The sequence below is a fragment of the Pomacea canaliculata genome, linkage group LG13, assembly GCF_003073045.1.
Source record: "Pomacea canaliculata isolate SZHN2017 linkage group LG13, ASM307304v1, whole genome shotgun sequence".
Taxonomy (NCBI): Eukaryota; Metazoa; Mollusca; class Gastropoda; order Architaenioglossa; family Ampullariidae; genus Pomacea; species Pomacea canaliculata.
The window spans coordinates 21481305-21501806 of record NC_037602.1 but is presented as its reverse complement, the minus strand read 5'-3'; the positions used below and the strand labels follow the sequence as shown (position 1 = coordinate 21501806).

At 39.2% G+C, this 20502-nt stretch overlaps 1 protein-coding gene across 5 annotated transcripts; it reads right to left on the bottom strand.

The window, feature by feature from the left end:
• Positions 1-684: 684 nt before the first annotated feature.
• LOC112553910 (extensin-like) lies at positions 685-19384 on the bottom strand. Of its 5 annotated transcripts, none has more exons than XM_025221393.1 (19): positions 19237-19384; positions 18212-18356; positions 16532-16627; positions 16026-16102; positions 15802-15854; positions 13542-13756; positions 13197-13283; positions 12799-12923; positions 12226-12286; positions 10052-10154; positions 5865-5957; positions 5582-5680; positions 5118-5252; positions 4379-4677; positions 3892-4092; positions 3243-3655; positions 2749-2930; positions 2434-2499; positions 685-2155 (listed from the first exon to the last, which is right to left on the bottom strand). In XM_025221393.1, the coding sequence occupies exons 1-19, from the start codon at positions 19248-19250 to the stop codon at positions 1467-1469; spliced, it is 3153 nt and encodes a 1050-aa protein (XP_025077178.1). In that variant the 5' UTR covers positions 19251-19384; the 3' UTR covers positions 685-1466. The 5 variants fall into 5 exon arrangements, with proteins under 5 accessions (XP_025077178.1, XP_025077179.1, XP_025077180.1 ...); XM_025221394.1 differs by having other exon boundaries at positions 685-2152; XM_025221395.1 differs by having other exon boundaries at positions 2761-2930.
• Positions 19385-20502: the final 1118 nt, after the last annotated feature.

Below are 20502 nucleotides of genomic sequence, written 5' to 3'. Positions count from 1 at the left end.
AATTTTCTGTCGTGGGCAGAACCCGTGAAAAACACGTTTCTTTTTGTTACGCACTGCTTTTAGGCCCTTGGTCACCCAAGGTTTGTTGTTAGGAAAAAACATAACTGCTTTGATGGACTGGTGCAATCTACACAGAAGGAGATATATGAAGTGATGGTGTTTCTAAGTCGTCCAGATTAGGACATGCTTCTAAAAGTCATCCCAGTCAGTACATTCACCACAGCCTTGACATAGGAACTAGGACTAGGAGTTCGGACATTTCATTGCAATCTGCAATGCCAACTTATGTATTTAAAATATCCACAGAAATTTTAAGTATTGGAATTTCCTATTTGACGGAGATCCAAACTACTTGTATCTTCACTCCTATTTCTGTGTGCTAAATGTTGAGTATGTATGCCTGCCCTTGTGAGCGAAGAAAAATTTCTGTCCTGGGTATTTTCGACAGACAAAGTTTGTTTTGATTTTGATAAAGTGCACACACATTTTAAAATGAGCTGCAGAATTGAACATAGTGCAACCACAGTACATGTGCATGCGTGAACATGAGGGAGAGAGGTAGTCATTATAACTGAAACTTGGACTTTATTGGTTCTTACCTCTCGTGAGTGGGTGGCTATATTTCAACAAATTCATGGTCACACGAATGAATTGCATTACCCAGTCCTGAAAGCCAACAAAATGCAACGTCAAACAACTGTTTATTTTCATCTGCACACCCATAAATTATGCTCACATGCAACGGTCAACAATTTATCCTCACCAATGGTGCTCATTGTTTGCTGATGCTGACATTCATACATGCATGCACAGATACACAAGCATGCACACAAACTTACTTCCAAGAAAGTGCAAAGATGAAAGCCATTGGTAGCCTAGGAAAACACAATTAAAAAAAACAAACAAAAAACGAGACAGCAAGCTGCTGTTCATAATATATACAGTGATAAAGGAAACAATTGCAACTGCAATTAAAAATTAAAATCATTACACTTGTAGTATAAGCTTTATGAGCAACCCTCTTGACTGAGAAGGCAATGATTTCTGTGGCAATGATGCCTGTTCAAGCAGTTGTAAATCTTGCTTTGCAAAGTCTATCAATCGGACACTTATTTTCAATAAACTGACCTGCCTTCACATTGTCACATACCCAACGCCATCTTTATGCTTCACAAACACTACAAATGGCAGAGTACACTTCTCGGCATAAGGTCAGGGTTATCGACTGCCAGTCCATGACTTTATTTATGCACCTCTCAACTTTTGATTCACTTGGGCAAGATTTTAGCATCTGATGCTACCATCATCCTACAAAGCAGAACCTGAAGCAAGTGCCTGCCCTAGTGAAACTTCCATATTACAAATAAAGCTCAACATCCTTACAATGCCTTAGCTTTATGGAAGGGTTCTGGGTAGAATCAACATCTCGCCACATTTGCTCCAGGATATCAAAATCCAGCTGAATTTCAAGTATGCCAGTAGGCCTGAGGTGGAGCATGCACAGGGTGATAGTGTGGTGATGACACAGGTGGTGGAGGTGGAGGGGGGCCCTGGTGTGGATGCAAACGCGGAGCCTGTCCCGGGTGCTGAGGCATGAACTGTGGGGTGGTGTATCCCAAGGGCGTAGCAGCCGGATGACTTACGATGTACTGACTGGGAGGTGCAGACGGGCTGTAGGTCTGGGAGAAAGGTGGGTAGGGACTATGACTGGGTGGGGCTTGGCTGACAGAAGCCACCATCAGCTCAGCCTGATTGTGTCCAACCAAAGGTCCATGTGGCCCAGGGGGAGGGAATTGGTGAGCAATTTCTTGATATTGCAATGGAGGTGGTGGGGGTTGTGCCCCAGGTTCCATAAAGTGCTGATGAGGAGGAGGCGGCGGCACCTGCTGATCAAATGGGGGAGGCCCATGGCTGACTGCAGGAAGAGTGTGCACCATGTGTGGAGGCAAGCCTTGGCTAGGGTCAAACTGCTGGTAGTGGGGATGCTGTGGTAGTGGGGAGGGCAGTTGCGGGGGACCAGGAGACTGTTCCCGTGTTGGGCTATATGCTGGAGAAGATGCTTGGTAAACCTGGCCTGGAGCCTCTGGCTTTGGAGAGTCACGATGGACTGATGGTGACTGGCTTCTACCCTCTTCTTCATCTGATCCAGTCTCTGCTGATTAGTAAAGATTAGTAAAGTAAAATTAACACCAAGCACAGTTATCAGAACACTGAGTGGTATTAAAAAAAAAGAGAGAGATAACTGGTATGAACATATGAACAGTCACAAAGCAATATTTTTAAATACAAAAGCTGCTTTTTATACTCTTCCTCGATGGAAAAATGGCTTGTATAATGAGCAACAATGAAGGCCTTCTGAATGACAGGAACATATGCAAGCTCAACATATCCAAGATCCAAAGTGATAAAAGCCAAACTAAAAGATCTACTTGCCTTTCCTTCGTTTTCTATCCTGTTCTGAGCCACGGTCTCCGTTGGATGCATTTCGCTTACCTCCACCTGCACAGCAATTTCTTGATTACCACAGAGAACATATTCACTTTTTTGTAGCTTTCTTGTTCCTTATAAATTTAACAAGTCTCACATTTTTATCTCCCATTTGCCACTTTAGGATGTCCAATCCAAACACATTCTTGCCCTAACTCTTTTACTTCATATCTACGGATTTTCAGCTTTCTGTTGTTTCAGTTTTGTTAATGTGATCACTTCCAATATGAAACCCCTGTTTGCAAAAAGGCCTACTAATACCATAAAACAAACCGCTAGGTGAAGATCTGTGCTTTTCAGGTCGTGAGGAGGGTGGTGGCATGAGATGCTTGCTGTGCTCCCTCCCACCTGGTACAACTTCTCCGTTAGGTGGTGGCACTGCAACAGGCGGAGGTGGCGGTGGCATCAACCCAGCAGCAGTGTTGATTGCGGACATGGTAAACCTGACAAAGACAGTGTGGTGCATGGAGTTCATCCTGACTTTTGACTAGAAATGGCAATGAACAGCAGGTTTCTAAATCTAAGTTGAAAGAGAAAATAGGAATCCCAACAAGAATCCTATTTCTAAAAACAAAGATGCAAGCAAGACATCATAAACACCATAGGCATAATTTGTTTTATAAACTAATTTACAATAAATATGAAAATAGAATGACCTCATGGGATCCATCCATATGTATCCATTCTTGCCATCCACATGCACAAGAGAAAAGAGATTGCAAAAAGGCTGATAAAAGGTTGCTACTGACACTCACCGACCATCATCTGATATGGAAGAAGGAGGCAATAAATATGTCTGTGATACAGGAGGAGCTCCAGGTGGTGGGGGGCCAGGATGACCAGGAATAGCATGAAGAGACTGCACAGCAAATGAGGTAGGAATGCCATGGTGCACATGGCCCAGACCAGGCTGGAGCCCCAGGTGGCCAGGCTGGAGCCCTGGCTGCATGGGAGGTTGTCCTGGAGGTAGAGTGCCTGGGGCTTGCAACAGGGTCAAATGGCCTGGATGCCCAGGAGGCAAACCTGACTGGTGAGGGGGAAGTCCTGATTGTCCCTGAGATAATGTGGGAGCCCCTGGGGGCAATCCAGGTTGACCAGGGGGCATTCCTGGCTGACCTTGTGGTGGAGGACTTGGGCACACCAGGTTAACAAGGTGAGGAGGCCCATGCTGAATGACACAAGTAATGAATGCATTTATGGATATATTTTTGCACCAAGTAAAGTCTTTCAGCCGATACTTGTAGGAAACCCATGCACACTAAAAATTTTACAGAGGTTTTCTTGGCATTACAGCCTTCGGAACACACAAGCTTTTCTCAACAGTAACTTTTTAAAGCAAAAAAAAAAAAAAAAAACAAACAAAACTCACACCTGTTTACAACACATGACACAAAAGTACTCCACCTGGTAACCAAGCAAGTTTTCTGGAATCTTATCATCTTTCTCTTCAGTAAAGCGACGTCTCATTGGCTCAACATCTTTGGTTGGTGTGTTTGTGACCAAAGAGGAACTGGCAGCTACCGAGTAGATGACAGATGATGGGGATGTGGAGATAAGCAGTGATGTTGACATGGGGTTGTATGGTGGCCCACTGCCCACCTGTTCCTGGAAACAACAGCCAATAACTGTTGATTTCATTTTCCCTTCCTTTTCATGGAAAGCTGTGATGTGATTCATTCATGTCTGTAATATTTTCTTGATATACAAGGGTGACATCTGCACAGCAACATTACGCCTCTAGATTCCTTTTATAAAAGTGTATCTATTCTCCACATTGGACCCTCAGAGAATGAATTTCATTTGTAAGCTTTGTGAGTCAGAATGAATAAAACAAAACAAAAATAACTGTACTTTGTATGTGTTAGCCACACAAAGGAAAAAGAATACTAACAGCACTATAGATTGTCTGGAATGGTGGTGCCGGTCCAGGTGGTGGTCCTGCCATAGGTGAAGGGGGACCAAGACCAGGTGGGACAGATGAAGGTGCTGCTTGGGACATCAGATGCATGGTTGCCTGGAGACCTGGATAAGAGGCAGCAGGAGGAAGCTGGCTGGGCATTGACACAAGAGAAGCCATAGACACGGGAAGAGATGTGGGGGCTGACATCTGAGGAGCAAGGCTCATCTGGGCCAGTGACTGAGGTGCTGGCACCTGGTTCATGATCAGCTGTTGTTGCCCTATATCAAGTGCTGAGTAGGAAGAAAAAACCCCCAACAAAGTAAGATCACATATATTAGAATACAGCGATGTCAAAGTATGACATCCAGCTCGATGTACCCCCAATAACTTCTACAAAGAACAAATAATTTAGATAACAAGCAGCTGGAGTATGACACACAAGTTCTAGCTGTTTAAGACCATTTCTCAGTTGTAAGTTGGAAGCAATTATGTTCAAAGAAGAATGTTGGTACAAGCTTGCCAGGAGAACAAATAGCTCTAAACAGTGGTTAACCTCACTAGAGTATATTATTTAACAAATGTCTGAAATGAATGCGAAAGAAATTCTATAATTTTGTAGCCCCAAAGCAACACTGAAAATGCTGAAGATAACCAATTAAAGCAGCCATACATGCACATCCATGCAAACACACACAAACACCTCTGCACATACATTCAGAGAAAAACTGACCTCCATGAGGAGCTTGAAGGATGTGTGTCTGTGTTGTTATGGGCATAGTGCTGACTATGGGAACAGAGGTGAGACTCAGTGTGGTTGGCAGCATCACACCAGGTGCACCTGGCTGACCTCCATGGTTACCTAGAGCTGCAATGTGCAAACTGGCTAGAACTATTTATCAAAAATGACTCAATAACAAATCTACAGATTATTAAAATGAACTATTATCAAGATTTCTTAAGACTTTTGCATTAAAAGCTGTAACTAACTTCAAGCTAAAAGACAAACACAAATATTACCATTTTAAATATTACTTTTGACAGCAATGACAATCTGAAAAAGATCCAGACAAAATATAACTTCACCATCTTTGGAAATTATTAAAAAAATGAAATACTACAGTGAACAAAACTGAGTTACACTGGTACAATTTACAGACAGAAAAACAGGTTGCATAGACTTAATCTTATCTATACCTGGATTTATTGCTGATAAGGATGCAATAGTGCCGGCAGGCATGATGACAGACGAAATGGAAGAACTTGGCACAATAACAGTCTGTGTTGGCTGTAAGCCTAACAGGAAAACAGACACAAAAAAAGCTGAACAATAGTCACCATCATTTTCTGTTAATGCTACATTCATCATGCTAAAAGTATTTTATTCAATGACTGCCTTCCAGCAAGATAAGAAACAAGATAATGAATTTTTTACCCAAGCCTAAAGCCCTTGCAAGTGGATGCTGTCCAACAGCCCTACCTGAAGCAGACTGTACAAGCTGGGAATCTGGCAAGCCAGTTAGGCCTGCCATTCCTGGAGGAGGACCCATCAGTGCGGCCTCCGATATGGATGCTGTAGGACAATGACAAGAGTGCATAAGACAAAGCCAGCAGACATGTCAGTTTTTTTACACACAAAATACAAAGAGTTGTACTGTTTGACACTAAATGACAAATGCTTTCAAGTTAAAACATAATGGTTAACAGAATTGACCTAGGATTTTAAGTTGAAGTCTCAAAAGCATCAAGCCTGTAGGTAACACACAGTTTAAAAATTTCTTTTTGCTATCTGCAATGGAGAAAAAAAATTAAAGTGTTAGAACTAATATTTTGTGAATCAGCTCACAACTAACGAATACAACCAACCCTGCCAATGACCTCTTCCCCAGAATACACTTGCGAACACATCCACACATGCACTTTACACCCATTCATTACACCATCTCAAAAGTCAGCCTCTGAATACAAAATGAAAACAGGTTCAATTAACATCTGGAAAAATGAAATCTGCGACTCTGGACAGAACAGTGCTCATGGACCATAAAGGAGTAACATGAAACCATCTGGACCAAATTGCTGAACACTGCCCATCACCCAAAACAAGATTTACTGAACAAAATATTTCACTCTCAAGAAAATTGCCCAGGTGTCAGCAGCAGGCTGCCTTTGGGTGTGCCATCTGACATAATAAATGATGGGATGGAAACCACGCCATAAAGAGTTAGCCAAGTCAATCAATTGCCACTTAATACCAACTTCTTTTCTTTATATTAAATGTGATCATTACCACATATTCTGCAATTATTATGACCACACTGTTCTTGTTCACAATGGCATGGCAGGATGGCAAGTCTGCTGTAACATTCAGGCATTTTTGCAGAAATAAAGGTTAAAACTTCAATGGACTCCAGCACTGCTAGGGTGGTTGTTGGTTTGATGCCATGCCAGCAACTAAGGTTACATTGCAATGAGAGCACTGTTAGAAATGAAAACAAAGTGTTGAGGGTTCTCACACTGTCGTGACATGCACAAAGTGATGGATAGTAGTTATGTGCTGTTGTTACTTTGTCTATTTCTACTTCCCACTTTTACAGCATCAGTTTTGGTCTCCCCTCGTCATCCTAAAATATCGAACATGTACTGACAGAAGGTCAAAGTCTTTGAGGACTTTGATCTTATGGTCTGTAGGTAGAAGGTAGAAGACTACAATCTAGAGAATCTGACAATGCACTCACCATATTTCATAAAATGGTAATAAACATGTAGTTTTTTTTGTATAAATCAAGACATGCATTAGTAAACAAAAAACAAACAAACAAAAAAAATGCAGCCGTGAAGGTTTTTATGACAGATTCTCTAGATTTTCAGGTGATTACTTTTTGTATGCACGACCAACAACTGATGAAACACCGTTAAAGGGTTAGCAATGTGTATTTAAAAACAAACTGTGAAAAAAGTGCATCATGTTTTTATGAGCCACTGCATTTAGGCCACTACTATCAACTCTTCTTTCTATGAAATAATGACCACTTTTTCATATGAAATTTTTGTCATGTCGCTTTTGGTTGATTTGAAAAGAATGTATGCTTGCATGTAGCTCCTGTGAGGACCTTGATGCACAGAAAATGTTCTACAAGCATTTTCAGGTACTGTAGGGAAGTTGTATCAATGGCCCACCTATAGAAAAGCAGTGGGACACCTTCTTTCTTCCCAGGAGATTCACCATTATATTAAATAAACTACTCATGACATTTTTCAATTCCTAATTTTTAAGACTACTGGTTGGAAAACGAACGAGACGGGGGTTCTTGAAAAAGCTTTGCATCACAACTTTAGGGTATTAAAATGTAATTTACAGATCTGACATGCACGTCAAGTCTTTAGGAGTCATTTTCTTGGAAGTTAGCACAGCTACAGACATTATCTACACAGTCAAGTAAATTGTGGCTTCTGGCTCAAATGATGCTGATACATGACCCATGGCGAGTTCTACTGCAAGTCAACCCTGTTCCAAATGTCAGACTTCCAGTTAACTAAAGAAAAACCAAATGAGTGATGACAGAACCAAAGAGAAGGGACACTGCCTCAAAATCTGCAACTTAACATCTTTGAATATTGCAAGGGTTACACAGCAGACAAAAGCAGTATAAAATGAATTACAACTCCATACCATTAACACCACCACCCCACATTCCCTGCCCCCAAACCTGGCATCATCATATGCTAAAGACCCCTCAAATCTGCTTAAATGATGGTAACTTTCACACCGACATATACATACACACATAGACAGACATCAATATTGTCAACAAGTGTTCTGTATCCTTCTTTCTCTGGTGGTTAGCAGTTAACACTCAATGATCATCACGAGGCATGCCATGGGAACTGTTAAATGGTCAAACAAAAGATGCTGCTGCTGAAAAAGTTCAAATGTACAGTGATTTTACTTTCTCTTAACAGCTCTAACTTAATGACTACCTATTCATGACATTCTTTTCCAATGTCCTGGAAAAGTCCACTCAGGATCATCCAGCCACACAAAATTCAGGACCTGTTCAGGTGGAAAAATTCATGAGGCAGGCAAATTAAAAAAAAAAAGAAGTCCAGAGAACCTTTTTTTCATCATTTGCTATTTATCAAAGGTTAACCCAAGTATAAAATAAACAGGTTAAGGATGATTTTTCATACCTTGTATTAGTTTTTTTTTATTTTGGGGGGGTGGGGTGGTGCGTGTGAGAAGCCTATCGTTTGTCACAGCACACTGACCTAGCCGCTGGCAGGGAAATGCGCTACAAAAATGTTTTTGTTAATATGATCTTTGTGATATTTATAATCATATATAAACACTGTACTATTTCCTATATACTGAATACAAACTCCCATTCAGTTCATGAAGTACGCGCTTTTGAACACTGTAGTTCTGACCAATGTCAAAGCATTATTTTCAGTGACATTACAAAAACAGGCTCCTTGAGTGGGCAATGCCTTGTTAGCATCTGTATAATTGCGGCACTGCAACAGGCAGTTAGTTAATGAAAGCAGTTAGCATTATTCTGTCTACCAGGCACCTTGACCTTAATTTCACATTTGAGGTGAGTTAACCTTTCACTCCCAAGTTCCCTTCAGTTTTTATTTTCAGGCATCTTTGATTACAGTTCTTCAGGGCAACATATGGTCAAACATAAAAAAGCTAATGAGCAACCATCATTCCCAATCACTCTACATCTCACATTCCTCATGACAAACTGTGTGCATGCCCAAAAATAGCAGCAAGAATACATGCCAGAACACGTTATTATGCACCAAAAGTCTTTAGCAGATGCCACATAGTTTCTGACATGTGAAAATAGTTACATCAACACGTGTATTTTTTTCTATAACAGTGTAAATATGTTAAGGAAAAAAAAAAAAGCTCCGAATGTCTCTGGTCCTAAAATCTGCAATAAAAATGATAAATCCTTCTCCTAAAAGGTACTTGATTTGACTAAAAGAAAAACAAATTAAAAACCTTTGCCAATACACATAGCCTAATTTGCTTATAAGCAAGCACCACTTTATTGCAGCTGAAATCATGATGGGAATGAAATCTGAGTTACATTTAACAGTTGCATGAAAAACCACCAAACAAAGCCCAGAAAATAACTCTGACTCAAAATATTTTATGCAAAGACTTTGGTTTCATAAAACTGTCAACTTTAAATTTTTTCCTGCTTACCTGCAAGCAAAATCAAAACCCATATATTTATTTTTACAACTGGTGACATGGTTAATTAAAACCAATGCTAATTTCTATGATACTCTGAAGGATGTCTACTGCTCACCAGCACAGTCCTATCCAAATAAACCAACATATAACACAAATTGCTTCTTTCAAAACACTGTCAATCACATGATTAAAGTTGGTGATTGAAGTAGCTGTTAAGGGGAAATTTGGGGAAGAACAGAAAAAAGGACACATTTATAAAGATTCAGACATGCGGACAAACAAAAGATAAAACTCATTCAGAAACAAACAGCAACTAGTTTTCTTTCAGGGATGGGCCTGTAACTAGATTGCCCTCAACGAAGCCATGGTTCTGTTACAGTGGAGGAGCAGTCCAGCTCAACCTTTTTTTCTCCTAAACTGCTGTGGAGTGAGACAAACTAACTGGATTAGCGTCAACTTACTGGGCTGAGGAATGCCAGTAATAAAGGCAGTGGGCCCAGGGACAACAGCTGGAGACGGAAGCGCGGCCAAAGCCTGCTGAAAAGTGGCGTACGTTTGTTGGACCTAAAGAAGAAACATGGAAGTACTGATCACAGCAATGGTCCATAACTGGACCACAAAAAAACTTGTGAATCTACAGCATCAATACTCGTCGTAACTTCTTACATGCAAGATATATAAAAAGTTTCTAAGCAAAGAATAAAATATCTAACTTTACCCCTCACTATCCAGCAGGCAAAGTATGAAAAGTGTTCTCTTCCTAGTTAAAGCAAAAGGAATTAAATTGAAGACATTATTTCAGTCAGACCACATACTGATCAGCAACGATAGATTTGGGAAAACAAAGCAATTTAATCTTTTAAAAATTAACCCTTTTAAACATCGTCTGCTGGACAGGTATCACAACTTGCCCTATTAGCGAGTGTAGGATAACACAGACTGGATTTATGTATTACCAAGTATTTGCGATAGTCAACCTAGTATTTTGCTTCTAGTGATGAAACCATGTGCATGTGTGTGTGTGCGTGCGTAAAGAACAAAGGGAGATAAAAAGAAAGATGCAAGGGGAGGGGGGGGGGGGCAAAGTCCGGCACAGAAATGTGAACTCCATAGTTAACAATGAGAAACAACTTATAAAATAAAACTGAGCATGTTTTATAAAAGAATCTGCTTGGATTAAAACTTTAAAAATCGTAATACAGTCCCTTGCGTCGTTTCAATTTTTCGCTTAATCACAATATACATATTGCCAGTGTCGGCAAGCTGGATTTCAGCCAGCGACAGATAAGTTTATGAATTTCTGTGGTTAGCTCACTGTGGGTGTTACATAACTATCAACATTTTCACCTAGAAACCTTTTCTTTCTGGGGAGTTGGAGTGGGGGAGGGATTGATGGAGTGGGGGGGAATTGGTGTTAACGTTTTTGAGGGTAAACCAATGAGACTAGATGGACTGAAAAGTTTTTATTTAAATATAAGCACGTGTATACATAAAAACACAAGAAGATACCCAAAAACCCAAAACAAAACTTATATAAAAATATAATTATTTCACTTTTGTTAAAAAAAAAACTGCCTAGCAGAAAAATTAGGTCACAAATAATGAAGTATACTGGCAAGTTGTGATGATGAAAGAAGTTCAAAATCCCAAAGGATTCCCCCAAATTACTATTCTTATTGGTAATCTACAAACTAACATAAAGTCGTTAGATTGACTGAACAAATCTTTTTCAAGTTAAATCAGCAGCTGCAAAACAACAGTTTAAATTTTTATTATTAATAATTATAGAAAGAAAATCTCACATACATAAAAAGACCACCACCAACAAAAAAATAAAAAAGTAAAAAATAAAAAGCAAAAAGGACCCTTTCCTGTTTTTCCGATTAACACAACAAGAGTCAGATACGTAAGAACAGCTTAAAACTAAATCATAGTATCTTCTTCTTCTTCAATGTCATGCTTTATTTCTTCACTGTCACTTTCTCTTCAAAAAGCACAGCAGATGAAACAGTGCAAGAACAGTTGGCAAGTGCTGTATAAAGGACAATGGTCTGAAGCATAAACTGAATATCTCCTTTAGGATCATGCAATAAACCAAACTCGGTACATATACTGTTATCTTTATAAGATCTGTCATAAGAAAATATTTAGGATGTAAGCTGTAATATATATATGGATGCTCAGACAGTAAAATGGCACATGTAAAATGAGACTGTTTGCCCTGCTGCTCCTGTCTTGTTGAAGGCATGTGGCACTCCTTTGCTTTCACCTTCAGCCATTCAGCAAACTTTAGAAACAATTACCATCAGTATAAAACCTATTTAAAAACTTTTCCAAAAGAAAATGTATATACTTCTTTAGAAATGAGACACCCTAAACATGCTACATACATCCCCCCCCTTACCTTGAAAAATACATTATGGCAAATAAAAATTTTCCTTCATAAAATAAACGTTCTATTTTTAACCTGTCTCCAAAAATCACAAAAAAATCCTTATAAAGTTGAGAGCAGGTTCATTAAAAAAACCTGCAATCAAATCATTCCTAAAAGTTTCCCCAAATCACCTACTGACTACAGTCATTACACAGCCACATAAAACATTTATACTTTTGAAATCAACAAAATACTGCTTACAGTCTGAATCAAGTTTTCAGCAAGCTGTTTGGCCTGCTGTAGACCCAGCATACTGGGATGTCTGAAACAAGGAATACAATGATCTGCACTTACCTACGTAACATATTTTAAAAAATCAATGAATTAGTGACAAGAATCATTTATGCCTACCTATTTTCTCCTGCTTATTATTTATTTATGGACATGGAAAAATCATATTTCTTTATATTTTTCAAATGGAAATTCCTGTTCTCATAGGACTTTATTGTTGCATGTGTTATTGTCATTGTAATATATTTTTTGAACATTACATTGCAGAAAAGTGTCTCTTACTTTCTTTGAATTTGTACAAAATGCTGAAGTTTTTCAAGATTATTTCTTGGTTGTTTTTTTTTTTTTTGGGGGGGGGGGGGGTGGGGAGCTAAAAAAATGGCTTATGCTTATGCCAAAACAAATAAACACAAAAAATTTCCTAGACTTTGCATTATTTTATTTGACTTCGATGATGAAATACTTTTCTCTTGATTAACAGCAACATTCTTTCTGTTTAATCATACCCAGTCTACCATGCATTAACACTTTATTAGAACTTACTGAATATGGATATGCATTGGCTCATAGGACTCTCTTCCCGTGCTGAGCTCTGGGACACCTGAAGCCCTCCCTCGCAACATCACCTTGGCACCTGTCTCTGCTTGTATGTGCATTAGGTAGCTTCCCTGCCAAAGAAACATGGATATAAATAATTACTGTTAGCAATATTGCTTCAAAGCTCTGACGCTGAACCTACTCAACTACCAAGATAACAAATGTTCAAATCTCTTACCTTTAATAAATTATAGAAAGTTTATAGAGAATCCAGTCTTTGCACATAAGTATTTAATAGATTAAATAAAAAAAAAAAAAAAATTACCATACACTCAAAAGTCATCTGTGGTGAATACAGCTTCTACATTAAGGTATCTTGCAATAAAAAGATAACAATCACTTACACCAGGCCCAAGGATTTTGTTTTTCACATCGAAGCTGGGTGGAGCATGTTCAAGCCCAATATATAGCTTTTCCTCTACCACTGTTATCTGTAAAATTGTGCCAGACACAAAACAAAGCTGGACAAAATGAAATCATAGAAAGTGCTGCAAAATTAAGATGCAAATCTATAAAAATCTTGACAAACACAACTACCATTTGAAAGAGAATTTTCTTCTACAATTTGTGAGTTCATAGATATGCATAATTGGGTGTGAATTGATCCAAATGTATATTGCATTGTAATTAAGAATTTAAAACTGTGATGTACTTGCCTGTTCTTTAACTCCTATAATATTAACACTAACCTGCTGCAGTTCTGGTGGTTGGATGGGTGCTGCAAGCATGGGAGGAGGTTGATGTACAGGTGGCATGGGAATGCCAGGGACTGGCAGAAGCCCTGGTCCTGGTGGTGGACCTGGAGGATGAGGTGGGCCAGGGCCCGGTGTACGCACCAACCCACCACCTGTACCATTGCCATTCTTGCCACCAGTCAATATTTCATTTATTCTCTGCACAGCAACTGTAAAGGCAAACATTAAATAAAAACTAAAATAACAGTCTCAAACAAAAATTGTAAAAAATCAAAACAATATATAAATCATCTCTAGATTTGTGACATTCCGGATGATGACTATTTGAAAATATTTTGTAATTATTACATCAGTGGATTTGCGCTGCTTCCCTGGCTTACGACCTTATTGGATATTAAAGTTTTCCGAGAAGCATTTTGCAAACTACTCTATGAGCAGGAAAAATAATAACGAATTGTGTCTATTTGGTCCATCCTGTGACTGGAAATGTTGTTTGGATAGCAGAATTTGCAACCTCGCTTGCAATTTTCAACTGGATTGAGCAAGCTGGGAGCGACTACTGGCTCCATATGTATCATCTTCCCATTTTCATTCTATATGTATATAGCATTTGCATGTTATGTTGCACTTTTATGGATTTTGAGAAGGCCTTTGACTCCGTAGACAGGGAAACCATCTGGAAACTGATGCAGCACTACGGATTTCCACCAAAGTTCATTGCAATCATCCAGCAGCTGTATGAGGACTTGACATACCAGGTGATCCACAACGGAAAGCTTACTGACCCCTTTGCAGTGAGGACTAGAGTGAGGCAAGGTTGTGTGCTCTCACCGACAATCTTCCTGGTCGTCATAGACTGGATCATGAGAAGAACAACCTCTAACAGCAACACGGGCGTTCAGTGGACCTTCACCAGGCAACTTGAGGATCTTGACTTTGCGGATGACATCAGCCTGTTGTCCCACAAGCAACAGCGAACACAGACAAAGCTCACTCGGTTCGCAGAAGAAGCAGCAATGACTGGCCTGACCATCAACATCAAGAAGACGGAGGTAATGTGAGTCAACAACAAGCAAGAAACTCCACTCCAACTACATGGAGAATGTATTACAGAGTCTGACCGTTTCACCTACCTTGGCAGCATAATCAGCAAAGATGGAGATACAGATGAAGATGTCAGAAGCCGAATAAACAGAGCCAGGCTTGCATTCCCCACCCTACGAACTATCTGGAACTCCAAGGCTTTGTCTCTACACACCAAGATCCGCATCTATAATACAAATATAAAGTCAGTCCTTCTGTATGGATCTGATACATGGTGGGTGACAAATGCCATCACCAACAAGATACAGACATTCGTCAACAGATGTCTGCGCCGCATCCTCAACATCAGATGGCCTGAGAAGATCTCCAATACAGACCTGAAGGAGAGAGCCAACCAAAAACCTGCCAGCCAAGACATCGAGAAGCAGAAGCGGGGCTGGATCGGTCACACTTTACGAAAGCCAGCCGACAATTTAACAAGACAAGCTCTGGGCTGGAACCCACAAGGGCAAGGTTGGGAGACCCAGACAGACGTGGAGATAAGTCCACAGAGAGGCAGAGACAGCTGGCATGACATGGTCCCAACTGGAAAGGAACGCCCAGAACCGGGTCCGATGGTGGGGTGTGGTTGCGGCCATATGCTCCACTGGGGGCGAATAGGAGCAAGATGATGTTATGTTGCATGTGTTCATGCATGTGTTCTTATTATTCTGTATACTTTATTATTATTATTTCTCTTGATTTCAAGTGGTGCACATATGATCTGCATGTGCTTTGACTTTTTATTACAGTCATTTGTTTTTGTGTACAGCGCATCAAATTAGCTCTACAGTAGAGAAATGTGCTATATAAATACGCTTATTATTATCTTCTTGAAAATACATATAAACACCAAAATAGTTCTGAACTGCTATCAAGCCATACAAAACTATGTGCTGATCATTACTTTTAAATAATACGGAACAATTCTGAGTGATGATACAATAATGGTAATAATTAGATCATTTAATATCTTTTCTCCTGATATAGTACCCTCAAAATGTAGAAAACTAATGCAGTCACTAACAAATGTATACAGAGGGCAAAAATGTAGGCATAGGTTCAAAGATGCAGAGAGGGACACTGAAACTAAGGCATGCTGAAGGAATGTGAATAATTCCTCTCTCTAAATTATTAGCTATTTACCAAAAACTAGATTATGAAGACCTACCATTAACTGAGTCTTGTGTTGGACCTTGAACATATAAATAAAGTGGCCTTTCACTGCAAACAAAAACAAATGAGGAAAGCAGGCATTACAAGCATTGCAAATGGGACACAACAATTGTTCATGTGTTTAATGGTTATCTCACAGCCCTTCATGTAACCCTAATAACTGACATAAGCAGCTATTATTATACTATGAAGAGTCCCTAAAACTGACAAAGTAATTACCCCGTGTTTTTCCCTTTCTCCACTGGAGTCATGTAACGACCTCTGGTTGAAACAGCTGCTCCACTGAACTTTGTAATCTACATCATGGAGAAATGGGTAAAAAGGCTGACATACAATAGCAGGTCAAGACAAAAAAATGTACTCTGTATACCACCAAATTAAAAAAAGAAATTTCTTCAAAAAGTGCTTTTATATTTGTACACATAGGAATATTCTAAAAAACATCTTTATTGTTAATGCATAATAATTAAGGCAAAAATGAATAATGAAACAATTGGATTTTGTCTCTGCAAATATCCTGTAAATTGAGCATGTAGTGCTCTCTAATTTCACTTATATTTTTCAAGCTTACAAAAAAAATACTCAAAGAGGAGTGTGATACATTGCAGCAAAGTTTAACTGTCAATTCTTAACAATTAAAAGCTTAATTATTATTAACAAAAGAGTGCACTAATGGATGCAGTTTCACAATTCTTGTAAACTCTTGACACTGTATAAAAACCAACCTCTTCTTGAGTGGGACCACGAGTCAGCATGTTTCGCAAAGCCAGTGGTGCATCATTTATCTCCACTTCTGCTGCCACCATGTTGTTTGAGCTGGCCTTTAAGGAAAACATTTGAAAAAGCTAAACTTATTGCTGAATAACATCTGAATAAGATTTATAAAATATATTTTTCAAATACTTGTTTACTGTTTATCGCCAATGAGCTAAACTAGTCATCTTTGAAACAACATAACAGAGTATGATTGAAAGGCGAAACATCTACCCGAAGGAAGAAAATGGTTTTGGCCTAGTGAAAGAAGGTATGAGTACAGGCAGTACTGAAAACTGATGGCCAGTTGTCTCAAATTACTACATGGACAATAGGCAGGGTAGAGATCACAGGGCCTGCTGACTAACCTGACAGTAAAATGACAAGCTTTAGGGTCTGAGAGGTGAGGTGAAACCGCTTCTATCTGAACATAATGTCTTGGTTAGGACTAAATGTATTCTCCATAACGAAACAAAAATAGAATATAAAGGAGAGAAGGATGAACAGCGCATATGACACAAACATAAAGACAACTGAATGTTTAAACTTGATTTTTATTGCTTTTTTCCTTTATTTTCCTCTGTATCTCTTTATCTTATTGTACTCATAAGCCAATACCAATATTTAACATTTTCAGTTCATTCCCCTGGTGGCAACAAAAGCTGGGCGGGGAAAAGGCTTTGGAGAGATGACTCGTAGTCCGTGATTACATCTTCAGTCAAAAGGGCTAGATTTTAATTTTGCACCCGTGGTTTTGTTTTGTAATACGTATATTTATATTTATGTGTGCATTCCAACAGCTAAGTTCTGAGTGCAACATGCATGTACATTAGTGTACACTAGTGTCTACACTATAGTATTATTATTTTATTTTCTGAGTATTATGTATACTTTTGTTTCTTACAACCTGAATCTGGGAAATGACAGTCTTTGTCCATCTGATGAATTCGATGTCCTTTCTACTAGACCATTTTCTTACCACTATATGCACTTTTGTGGCAGCTACTCATCATGCACTTCTGGGAAATGATCTGCAAATGCACAATAAAATCCAAAGCTGGAAGCAAGAGGACAGAGCTTGATATAAACCACTGTTAGTTTGGCTCTGGTGTGGTTTGTTTTGTTCTGGATGACCGAGCAAAAATGAATAAGAGAGGAAAAACATTTAAAGTATGAACCTTGTACCCAAGCATATATGTACTTCATGTCCGACACCAGGGAAATAAGCTGAAAGTGTTGAATATTGTTATCTCCACTTATAAGTAAAGAAAGATATAGAGATATAAGTCATATATGCTGTTCATCTCCTTTAATTTTTCTCCCTATTTTATAGAGAATACATTCAATTGTCTGTCCTAACCCTGAGAGTATGTTCAGTTGCAAACCGTTTCACCTCAGCTTTCTAAATCCCAACAGCAAGTACTTGGTTGAGAAAGATGTTTTATTGCTAGGGTAACCCTGCCTTAGGTTTGAGGTAGCAATTAGAGGAAACTGACTGCATGTAAAAGTCACCACTAAATGTACTTCTACATTCCCTAACCCAGGCGAAGCCATTTTAAAACTGCCCACAAGAAGTTCTATCTTTAAAGAAAGCCAGCTTACATTTGCTATCGTTAATCACTGCTGAAGCAGCACTACTGCTTTAAACATACCTTTTTATGGTTCTGCTGACTATTATTCACTTGGTTGGGTCTGAGCTTCCCTTTGGCAATTAGCATAGCATTAACTTTGGCTGCTGCTTCAGCAGCTGCTTCAAGACTGCTCTTTTCTTGCTGCTGAAATTGGCTTGGCACGTAGCTGATTTGAGATCACACAAAGATATGCTGCTCTTAATGAAGGTCAAAATAGCTTAAATAAAACATACAAAATAATGTGAACATGGAGCAATATTTTAGAAAACTGTTTGAAAAGAACATTATGAACCACTGGTTTGAACTTCCAAATATGATAACTGCTTACATCTAGCAGCAATCATGATGTTACGAGATGCTTTGGATAAGTAATTGTAATATGGTTGTGGTCACTATTAAGTAGTTAATTATTGTTTTATATTATGGTTTGTCGCTTTCTTTATTATATCTGGTTCAAAAAACATAATACTGAAAAAAATGTTTCATAAGTCACTTCAACATAAATTCAATGCTGCTTGCAACAGTTGCTATGTGCTCTTGTCTTCACTTGTAGACGGCTGGTTATGCCTCAAGTTAACTGACTCTTTAATCCGGGACCACCCTTCGCTTTGCTTTGATGCTAAAAAAATGTATCGACGTTTTAAAACATCTGATGTAAACGAAGCAAATCCGTGAATCTGACCACACCAAACGAAAGAAACAAATTGTCTAAAAAATCGTCACTAAGTTAAATACAATAATTGGTTCGTTTTACCACATAGCAATCTGTAAGAAACTAATCGCAGATTGAATAATGACTATCCACAAAAGCGCATCTTGACGCAGCAGTACCCATCCCGATGCGCACGTCTACTCTGTACTGGCGTCCTGTTGATGACCTTTTCAGTTTAATTCACAAATATTGAAAATTTCTCTTTTTCTACATAATAGTTTAATTTTTACGGAGTAAACAGAACGTTCCGTTGCCAACTATGCTTTTAAAATTCGCCGAAATGTGTACCTCTAGCCTTAATTTGTATCAAAATCATAAATCAGTAACTCCTTACCCAAAGGTGGCCATTTTCTTTTTGCGTCACTCGCCTTTCCGCTGACGTTAGCCAATCAGAGGACAGGCTGCGGACCGCAGTGGGGCAGGCGTGCTGCTCACCATCGCCATTATTATTATTTTAATAACAAAGTCAGAGTTTTGTGCTGCATGTCTGCTTCTCAGGATATGTTGACTATAATTAATTATCCCATATGAAGTACATGAGATTTTTGAAACGCCGCCGCTTTGCGAATGTAACGTTTGCGGACCTCTCTGTTTAATGCGTAGATGTAGATAAAAAAAGTGGACATGCAGACAGAAAGCTTGAAGCACAACAACAGCACGTTCTCAAGTCTGTTTACAACCTTGAATGTCATTTGCCCTTAGTCGACGGTGGGGGCTTAGCGCACCCCTCTGGAACCTTCTAGTTCGCTGTTAGGCGCCAAGCAATTAAGGTATAAATATATATGTGAACTTATAATTATTTATATGATTGATCACGTCTCTTGCTTTGCGTTTCTCAACGCCTGGGTTATCCTGCTACCAAAAAGAGCATCACAGAAGTGGTGGTCAGTGCTTTTTAATGAAAGGGAGGTGTGGGGGGAATTAGGGATGGAAAGCTATATCACGGCAAGGCATTCAGTCTTATATAAACAGATACTACATGCAGAAAAAGAACAGCGTGCCCGAGACGAGAACTGAACTCGTGACGGTGTAGTGAATCGAAACCTCCGGGCGTATCTAAACGTACGGGTATAGTCTGCGCATGCGCATGAAGCGAAACTTCACTACCGCCTGGTAGTTTTACTTGAAATAAAAGTAAAGGATGAAACATTACAGGACATACTAAATAAAATGGCATTGTAAAAGCAAAATTATACAACTCTTAATATGCTTTGATCTGGTTTTTGATAAATAAACATCCGATGGATTAGTAAATATTTTCTTGGGTTTATTTTATCAAAAACCAGCTCAAAGCATATTGTGAGTTGTATAATTTTGCTTTTGCAATGCCATTTTATTTCGTAATGTTTTGTAATGCTTCATCCTTTACTTTTATTTCAAGTAAAACTACCAGGCGGTAGTGAAGTTTCGCTTCATGCGCATGCGCAGACTATACCCATACGTTTAGATACGCCCGGAGGTTTCGATTCGCTACAACGGCAAGCTTTCGCTGTGTTGGTGACGGGCACTAACCGTTGCTCCACCAGACCGCCCCAATGAAAGGAAGATCATCTATCTGTCCATTAGTTTCTGGAGTTTTGTCGTGCAACCTTGCTGGATC

Bases quoted from the DNA above. Each gene is read 5' to 3' on its own strand.
- LOC112553910 (XM_025221393.1), bottom strand. The intron at 4,093-4,378 runs GTTAGTATTCTT...TGTTGTTTCCAG, and splicing joins TCCAGACAATCTATAGTGCT to GAACAGGTGGGCAGTGGGCC. The intron at 2,156-2,433 runs GCAAGTAGATCT...TTTACTAATCAG, and splicing joins GGATAGAAAACGAAGGAAAG to CAGAGACTGGATCAGATGAA.